This window comes from Peromyscus leucopus, chromosome 2 (genome assembly GCF_004664715.2).
Source record: "Peromyscus leucopus breed LL Stock chromosome 2, UCI_PerLeu_2.1, whole genome shotgun sequence".
NCBI lineage: Eukaryota > Metazoa > Chordata > Mammalia > Rodentia > Cricetidae > Peromyscus > Peromyscus leucopus.
The window spans coordinates 142647940-142657931 of NC_051064.1; the positions used below are offsets into that span (position 1 = coordinate 142647940).

Consider the following 9992-nt stretch of genomic DNA (forward strand, 5'->3'; position numbering starts at 1 on the left):
TCCAATGCCACCTTCTTTTCCTTGCCGGGCTTACCATGCTGGATTCCAAGGAATTGTTAAGGGCCACCAGGGGCCATGTCCTCCTCAGCAATGAGGAGTGGGAGGCAGAGTAACTGGGAGATCAGTCACAAAGGACAGTAACTACTGAGCAAAGTTATACATATAAGGAAGGGAGTCAGGTTTCTCGCTGTTTCAGAAGAGATTTCTAAATACAGAAAAGGGGAGGTTAAAAACTTCTCATCCCTTGAGACAGATCAGTGGGCAAAAAGGCTTGCTGTGGGTGCCTGGTGGTCTGAGTTTGCCCCCTGGATCTCAGTGGAAGAGAACCAAGCCCCCAAGGTGTCATCTGACCTACACACTACACACACAACACACACACCCCACAGCATGCTCAGGCCTGCACGCATACACACCATACACACCCAGAAACATGTGAACTCATTAAATGATATGGCACACAGGCAAGTGTGATGACCCGGTGAGTAAAGGTGCTGCTACCAAGCCTGTTGACCTGAGTTCAAATCCTATGGCAGAAGGAAAGAACTGCAAGCCATCCTCTGACCACCACACACCTGCTGTGGCACATGTGCATACATATAAGCACAAATAAATATAAACTAAGACTCAGCTGCATGTTCATGATTATACATGCATGTACAAATGACACAGCTCTGGGGGGAACAAAAAAACCACAGAACTGAGCACTTAAAATCTTAATTTCTTCTGCTGTCTCTCTTCCCGTTCAGAGGTAGCTATCATTCTGTGTTTCTCCCCAATAAACCACTTGTGGGGGTGAAGGGAATCTAGATTTCTGGGGCTAGAGACGCGGTTAGCAGTTAACAGCACATACTATTCTGGAAGACCCAAATTCAAGTCTGAGCTGCCCATGGATGGCAGCTCACAACCAGGCAAGTAACTCCAGCTCCAGAGAATCTGATGCCTTTGGCCTCCAAGGCACCTACACTCACAAGCACATACTCACAGAAAGATATATACACATTATAACTAATTAAAAATCTAAAATTGTTTTGATTTCTATACAACTACACCCACAGCAAAAAAGCACTTCTAGAACTGGGGTATTAGAAAGTAGTATTAAAAATAAGTCTTTGCCATACCTGAAACACTTAAAAGAATGACTGGGATTACAGTAGATAATCACACACACACACACACACACACACACACACACACACACACACAAAGTGGGGGAATTGGGGATTCTCTCTTTAGAGTCCACCCTGGGCTCAAATTTGTCCTCCTGCCTCAGCCTCCCAAGTAAGGCAACGGCAGTGGCATGGAACACAAAGAGCTATCAGCCAGTGCTGAGGCTGCTGGGCGGAGACCTGAAGAGGGACTAGCAAGGCAGTATCAGGTAGCGCCCACCAAGTACCTGTCAGATACCAAGGGGTAGACTACACCACGGAAACAACCCAGCTAGGCAAATTTTCTGTGTTGTTTTGTTTGAAGACACTCTTTACATAGTCCTGGCTGTCCTAGATCACTCTGTAGACCAGAATGGCCATAAACTCACAGAGATCTGCTGGGATCAAGGGCCATGTGTCACCATGCCTGGCCTAGCCAGGCAAACTTAAAACCATAGTGAGGACAAGGACAGAGAGGTGCTCGGTGCTTAAGAGCACTTATCACTCTTTTTGAGTTTTTTGTTTTTATTATATAGACAAGGTTTCTCTATACAACAGTCCTGGCTATCCCGGAACTCGAACTGTAGACCAGGCTGGCCTCAAATTCACAGTGATCTACCTGCCTCTGCCCCGAGTGCTGGGATTAAAGGTGTGCGCCACCACTGCCCTGCCTATTTATCACTCTTGTGGATCTGGCATTGATTCCCAGCACCCACATGGTGTCTCACAACCATCTGTAATTCCAATTCCAGGGGCTTGATGCCCTCTTCTGACCTCCTCAGGCACTAGGCACTCATGAGGTACACACATACATTCAAGCAAAACAGTTATGTACATAATATAAAATAAATAAGTCTTCCAAAAAAAAACAACAACACATCATTGAGTAATGAGGCAGGTAATTACCCCCAGATCCACTCTGAAGATGGGAACCCATCACTTCTGTGGTTTTCTTTCCAAGAATGCATGGCTTGATATGGTCACAAGGAAAGACCAGAGAGACCCAGTCATCCTAAAGAAGGGAGAATCTGTGTCTTTAAAACTCTAAAGTGCAGGAATGAACCAGAAATAGAGCTCAGAGATAAGAGTGCTTGCCACACTAGAAGGGAGGTGTACTGTTCCAAACTTAAGGAAACTATTGAGTCCAGACAGCTAAAAGGACTATGCAGTACTACTGGCTAGGATTCTGGAGCAGAGAGAGCATCCAATGTGCCCATTCCTATAATTCCAGTGCTTAGGAGGCTGAGGCAAGGATTCATGGGGAGTTCAAAGCCAACAGGACTACAGACTGTGACAGACAGGCAAGCCTTTTTATTTGGGCATTATCTCAGAATGCTCTAACTTCCTGAAATATGAAAATACACAAGCTGGGTGTAGTAGATAAACCTGTAATCCCAACACTCAGGAGGGGAGGCTGGGGAAAGAGGGTCTCGGTTCAACACCAGCCTGGTTCCACATAGCGAGACTGTCTCAAAAATGGGCATGTTAGGGTTTCTATACTTAAAATCATAAGTAATTGAACCCTAATACTGAAGTCAGAAAGGTAGCTGTTCATAGACTGCTAGCCTACCATGCATGAAGCTCTAGGTCTGATGCCCGGAACCACATAAATTAGGCCTGACAGGTCATCTAGAATCCCAGCACTCAGAAGGTAGAGGCCGAAGGATCAAATTCAGGGGGATCATCCTCAGACTAGTGAATTCAAAGCCAGACTGAGAATAGGAAGATCCTGTCTCAACAACAAAAAGTAACCCAGCATGGTGGCTTAATCCCAGCAATTGTGAGGTAGAGACAGGAAGTGTCTCCCTACATTGGAGGCCGGCCTGGGCCAGCCAGGGGTACATTAAAGAGACCCTGTCTCAAAAACAAAAAGTGTAGAGCAGTAGTGATGCCTGTCTTTAATCCTGGCACTGGTGAGCGCACAGGGAGGGGGGGTTGGGTGTCTAAATAATCTACAGTAGAATGACAAAAATCCTAATTTAAATTCGGTGAATTTTTTGTTTGTTTGCTCTTTTTTGTTGTTTTGTTTTGGAGACAGGATTCCTCTGTGTAACACAGCTCTGATTGTCCTGGAACTCAGTTTGTAGACCAGGCTAACCTCCAACTCATAGATTCGCCTGCCTCTGCCTCCCGAGTGCTGGGATTAAAGGCAAGTGCCCCCACACCAGCTTCCCTGCCCCTCCCCCCTTTTAAGGGCAGGTTCTGACTGTGTAGCCCTGGCTGGCCTGTAACTCAGAGATCTTCCTGCCTCTGCAGATCTCTGGGACTAAAAGAGTTCAGCACCACATCCAAGCCCTGACACTGTAACTTTTAACTTAGTGGACAAGGACTCGTGGGAGGAGAACAATCTGAAATATGCAAAGCACACACTGAAAGCCAGCTATGTATGACTCAAAAAAACCACAAGCTGGGGGTGCAAGAAATGGCTCAGCCGGGCGGTGGTTGCACAGACCTTTAATCCCAGCACTTGAGAGGGAGAGGAAGGCGGATCTCTGTGAGTTCAAGGCCAGCCTGGTCTACAAAGTGAGATCCAGGACAGCTAGGGCTGTTACACAGAGAAACCCTGTCTCAAAAAAAAATCAAAAGGGAAAAAAAAAATGGTTCAGCACTTGCTGCTCTTCTAGAGGATTGAAGTCCAGTTCCCAACACCCACATGGTGGCTCATAACCCTCTCTAACTTCAGTATCAGGGACCCACACCCTCTTCTGGCCTGCGTGGGTACCAGACATGCATGTGGTGCAATTTTTTTTTTAGTTTTAAAAACAATTTTTGCCAGGTGGATTTATTTTAATTTGGTATTTAATTTAATACCAGCACTTAGGAGGCAGAACCAGGCGGATCTCTGTGAGTTCAAGGCCAGTCTAGTCTACAGAGGGAGAGCCAGGACAGGCCCAAAACCACACAGAGAAACCCTTTCGGGGGTGGGATGGGGGGGTGGGGGGGATTATTTTTTTAAAAAAGTTATAGAAAGTCATCCAATAGCCAAATCTAGAAGCTCAATTTTTGTGACCATTCAAGTTTCCAAGTTCACTCTAAACACTGGAATGGCAATACTATAGCTCAAACCAATGTTAGAGACTTTTTACACCTTCAGGTGCTAGAGATTCAACAGCAAGAATTTGCCATGTGTGAGACCCTGGTTCCATCCTCAGCTAAAATAAAGAGGGGGAGCAAAAATAATAGAAAGGAAATATATAATCTCCAATTGAATATTCAAGTTTTCATGAAACGTTTTTTTTGGTTTTTTTTTTTTTTTTTTTTTTTTTTTTTCGAGACAGGGTTTCTCTGTGTAGCTTTGCGCCTTTCCTGGAGCTCACTTGGTAGCCCAGGCTGGCCTCGAACTCACAGAGATCCGCCTGGCTCTGCCTCCCGAGTGCTGGGATTAAAGGCGTGCGCCACCAACGCCCGGCGAAATATTTTTAATACTTTTTAAAATGTAGTAGAGGGTTGGAGAGATGGCTCAGAGGTTAAAAGAGCACCGACTGCTCTTCCAGAGGTCCTGAGTTCAATTCCCAGCACCCACATGGTGGTTCACAACCATCTGTAATGAGATCTGGCACCCTCTTCTGTGTACATAATAAATAAATAAATCTAAAAGAAAAAAGCTGTAATATGTAAGGTTAACTTTAAAAAATATATAAATAAAATGTAGTAGAATCTAACGGGCCAAGTCTGTAATCCCAGAACCTGGCAGGCCGAAAGAAAAAGCCGACGTGAGCTATATAGTCAAACAGTGACTACCATGGCAGCCTGGTATGAGAAGATCCTGACTCAAAAACAAAAATTAAAATTAAAAAACAAGCCAAAGCAGAAATAAATGAAGTTTAATTGACACTTCACACTGAGGGAAAGTGAGAGCTGGAAGTCACTTAGAAAAGCTTTGCTCCAGTTCCACCACTGTCTTTACAGCACTCTACATCAAAATTTCCAAAGTGTCAGTGTTAACAGGCTAAACATATGAAACCAAGGCCGAAGCCTCTTCATGAGCACAAAAAAACAATACATAAAACCAAAAATAAAAGTAGAACCCAAAGCAACCAAGAGCCCAAAACAAAGGTTGCTGGGAAAAGTGCCTCTCCAAGACAGATGTCAACATCCTTCCTTGAAAGGAGCCCTGTATTTTCCTCCAATCTGCCACATACGGTTTTCTTTATAAGAAATAAGATAAATCTTAAGCATTCTATATTAAATCTTAGTATTCAAGATAACTGAATTTTCCTGAGCTTTCAAAATATGCACACACAAAAAGCCTATCATGAAAATAGATACTCAAAATCACAACATTCAAAACTAGAGGTAACTTCATAGAAATCATCTGATGGCAAGAAAGGACACTATAACGATGGCATCTAAAAATATCCTGCCTCGTGGAAAGGAAGGATGAAGAAGCTCTGGTATTATTCTATTTTGTGACCACAAAGATATTTGAATCTATGTAATGACTTTTAACAGAAAAACCATTGTGCTGAAACATTTCAAATAAAAAAAAAAAAATGTTTAACCAGTCTCATTCTTTGACAAAATTTTTATTGAGGGAACCCCCTAGTGAGCGGCTACATAATAATTTAACCTGTCTGTAAAGGACCGGTGGTGGGTGGATGAGGAAAATCCAGTATGTGACTGACTTACATCTGAAAAAGGCTGTTTAGGCCTTTAAGGGACTCTACTCTGCTCATTCTCATTCAAGGAGTCCTCTCTGCATGCACCTCTCTCCTCCAAGAAAGCCGGCGGCAGTCAATTGTTGTGTGATTCCTCCCTCCAACCCTTCCACTCCGCTAATATACAAAGGACAGGACTTTCTTTCTCCATTGTACAAGGCCCTGTAACAAACCTTTGTTAACTAAAACCCTATTTAGAAACAGTCGTTTAATTTTCTTAATTCGGTATACAGAAGGCTGAAAAGAAAATGAACACAGAAGGTTTATTATATGCAAGAAGGTAAAGCCAATTTTTAAAAAATACTCTATGTTCTAAGAGTTCAGCCTTTCTTTGGCCCGGAGGGGGGGTTCTTCCTCCCCTTCACCCTTCCCTCCATCTTCTTTCTGTACAGTGAAAGCACTGTCAAAATACAGAGAGGGAGGTCTTTATTTCTGCCTTCACAGCTGTCTGACTTAGCCTCCACGCTTTTCTATTGTCCTTTTAATCCAAATACCTACTGCAAAAGCCTAACCACTGTTAAAAGAACATTCATCTTCAGAGCATTTTATGTAATGTATTCCCAGTATACACCTCTTAATCCTGTAAAACAGTTATTAGTTAATATTGCAATCAGCTAGGGAAAAGGGGAGAAGCAGGCACTAAGGTTCGGTTTTAATACAGGCTTCGCGTCTATTTTCTCATTCTGAGGTCTACAAGGCACAGAGGTTGAACGCCATTAAGTTTTCTTATCATTTTAGTGCCTTCTCATCCCTTTCGATTAAATGATTCAAATTCTGTTTTCCTTCCTAGTAGCTATCACATATTTAACAAAACACATTCCACGATACGGATAAAAGGCTGGTCAACTTAGCTCTCCACAGCTGGATCGCCTAGAACATTTCTTGTAGGCAGAAAGATAAGCAAGAAACAGAGCGTACCTGTTTGGGGCTAAGTGGAGGAACATGAGAACTGGGAATTCCAGGGTCAAGAGGGAGAGGGAGATTACTTTCTGTTACCTTCTCATGCTCTGAGCCCATTAAAGGTGTACTACCCAAATAAAACCCATTCCTGTGAAAGTGAGAACTGTAGCCTTTACAAAAGAAGTTTCGGGGACCCAAGTCAGCAGAGGCTTCAAATAACCAAGAGCATCTGCTTTTGCTCTATCTACATCAGGTAAATGCTGCTGTAAACGCAGGGTCAGCAAAGTGCGGGTGAGCCTTCTGCTAGCGCGGCGTTCCTCGGGCTCTCCAGACAGCCCTCCTGCGCGCCTCCTCCCTCCCTTTCGTGCATTCTGAGCGGCTCCGCCGATTCCCACATAAAGTGGGTCCTGGCCGCCATCTTAGAGAGTCATTCACACCAGCCGGACCGCGGCACCACGATTCCAAGCCTCCCAGAACTGCCCCCCACTACTTCCTCGCTGCTCTCCTTCATCTTGCACGGGGGATCAAACTCCAGGTCTGAGGCAAGCAGTGTCTCTGAAATCTGCATAATGTGAAATGTCAAGTCTGACCACAGAACACAGGAGCAGAGCGAATGCGGCAATGCACGTGTTTGCACGTCGGTGCGTTTCAATTTCCCATGCAGGGACCTCCACCGGAGATCCACCAGAGATAAAAGGGAGCGCTTCGCTGAGGGTTTCCACTCTAAAAACCCGCTAAGTGTTTTCTCCTCAACGCTGAAGATATGCTCCTAGAGGGCAGGGACCCGGACTGAGTGAGGGGTGGAGCAGCACCGGCAGAGAAAGTTCCCATCTGCTCGCGCTCCAGCTGCCCTTCATCCCGGGGCACCGAGGCCAACTGCGTCTCAGGGCCGCCTCCTCTCCCGCGTCTCAGGCACAACGTAGTAAACACCCGGAGTGCCGGGCAGCGCGCACCTCCCCCAGGCCTGCGGAGGACAGCCCGGCAGGTTATGAATGGCCTCACTATGCCCAGCTCCTTTTCACACGCGGGCACGCGCACACGCGCGCCCCAGAGGCGAAGATTTAATACCCTGGTAACAGCAACGGCCAACAGAATCAATGGCCCTCCATCAGACAGAAAGAAAGGCGCTCACGCTTCCCAGGCCTCCTCAAAGAGGCTCCAGACCCGGCGACACAACCCATTTCCCCAGGTTGACTCTAACGAGGATGTTCCCCCCATTTCATTCCCTTCACCCACTGAATAGTGGAATTCAGAGTACGCCCAACTCGGAACCTTCCAGGGAATTGGATATCAGGAAAAACTAATTTCCACGGGCAATCACAGATTTGCTATGTTCCTTCTCAATGAGTGAAAGTATGAATACATCTTCATTGTATGTAGGGTTGCATTCTGAGGTCTCTACCAGTTACCGGACACGCGTTTCTGGGAGCGAACAAGAACTAAATGCTACCAACGCCTATGAAAAGCAACATTTATTTTTATCTTTCGCACGCAAAAAGTATTTAGAGAAACTGTAAAGTCACACCTAACCGCTAAAGATTTGCACTTTTTGCCTGTTTCATTAACGAATTGGGAGGTGAAGGATCTACTGTAAAAACCGCTCGGTCACCAGCGCGGCGCGGGAATGCATCTGCGGCGCCTTGGCGTCCAAGCTCCCTTCCCCACGAGCCCCGGGACCCCAGCAGCCCATCTAGTCCCCGCCGAGCGCCAGGCAGCCCGCTCCACCGAGCCGCGCCGACAGAAGCATCTGCCGCTGCACGAATCTTCGCAGAGCGGTCCCGGCTCCGGGTGCCTGCCACCTCCCGGTGCCGCACGATGCCTGGCGCGGCTGCGGCGTCCGCACAGCCCCGGCTCTGACGGCGCCTCGGGACCCGGCCGGCCGCGCTGTGCTCCGGGGCGGCGCGCAAAGACGCGACCCCACGGGACACACCGCTCCAGCTCCCTCGGTGACCGCACAGCAGCCGTCCGCCCAGAAAGCCGGAGCCAGCCGCGCGTCGCCGCTCCGCCCGTGGCCAGCAACGGGCCGGAGAGGTGCCCGAGGTGCCAGCGCGGCCCCGGGCCTCGTGTCACTCACCGTTTGAAATGCTCGATGATCTTCTCTTCCCGCACGTTCTCCGGTAAGTTTCCCACCCAGAGGTGCCTGGTTTCCCGGACCATGCTGGGCGGCGTGCCGGCGACCGTGGTGGCTGGCTCCCCCTCGCCGGCTTCGTACGCGGCCGTCAGCGCAGGGAGGCGGGCGCCGGGGCGGCGGCGGCGGCGGCTGCGGCGGTGGCGTCGGCAGCGGCGGCGGCTCCTCCGGCTCCCCCCGGTGCAGAGACCATCCCTCTCCCCCAGGTTCTGACTCTCGGGCCTCGCAGCTCCGCTCTGCCGCCACCACACACCCGAAGCCGACCCTCGCGCTCCGGCGGCGCATGCGCGCGGGCGGCGGCGGGCGGGGGAGCGGGAGGAGGGGCGAGCGAGACCCGGGCGGCCGCGACTACGACGGAGCCGGCGCTGTGGCTGCCGGACGCTTCCCACCGGCGCGCGCGGCCCGCCTCCCGCCGCCTGGCCACCGCCCCCTGGCCGCGGGCGCGCGCGCGTCCTCCCGCCCCGACGCCGAGTGCCTCCCAGCTGGCGCGCAGGCGCGCGGAGCCCCGAAGTGGGAGGAATGCGGAGCCGGGAAGCGGCGCCCGCGCACTCAGCTTAGTGCGCAGGCGCGACGCGGGGCGGGAGGCTGGCAGCCCGAGGCGTCCAGGGGGGATGCTGGGGCTGCTTCTCCCCGCGGTTAGGCGTTGATCTGGGGAAACACAAGAGAACCGGGTTAGTTTCGAGGCACAGAGGTTTCTAGAGGCCAAAGTCCCCATGCCTATCTGCCCTGCGTCCCGCCCCTGACCATTTACGGACGCCTGGATCCCCGCCTGCTTGGGAAAGTGGTCGGGACCAGGACGTCCTTTTCACCGCCCAGACAAGGGACTACCGTTGCAGAAACCCATCCCTCCCAAGAATCATTGGCGTGTAGCATTAAGCAACTTTTTATATAGGAGCTTGCGAAACCTTTTCCAAGATGTCTCTCGTTACGGTACACAAGAACTAGAGCTGAAATGATACAAGCGTCTCACACAGTTCCCCTCAGAGAGTTGGGCATAGTTTGTTATTTAAACAAGGAGGATTAAACCTTCCCAGGCTTTTGAAACTTGCAATTGACCTTTTATATGAGGCCGCCTTACAGAAAGATAAAGCCTCAAAAGGCAACCGTAGAATAACAGGGGAGAAAAAAACCTAGCTCATTAAAACTGTCCGCAGACTCACG

At 49.0% G+C, this 9992-nt stretch overlaps 1 protein-coding gene across 1 annotated transcript in view; it reads right to left on the bottom strand.

The window, feature by feature from the left end:
* The window catches only part of Spen (spen family transcriptional repressor), an 80121-nt gene extending 70958 nt beyond the window's left edge, over positions 1–9163 (bottom strand). The window contains exon 1 of the mRNA XM_028880686.2: positions 8778–9163. Within this exon, the coding sequence (XP_028736519.1) occupies positions 8778–8860 (83 nt within the window). The 5' untranslated portion in view covers positions 8861–9163. The remainder of the gene's footprint in view (positions 1–8777) is intronic.
* Between the last annotated feature and the right edge of the window lie 829 nt (positions 9164–9992).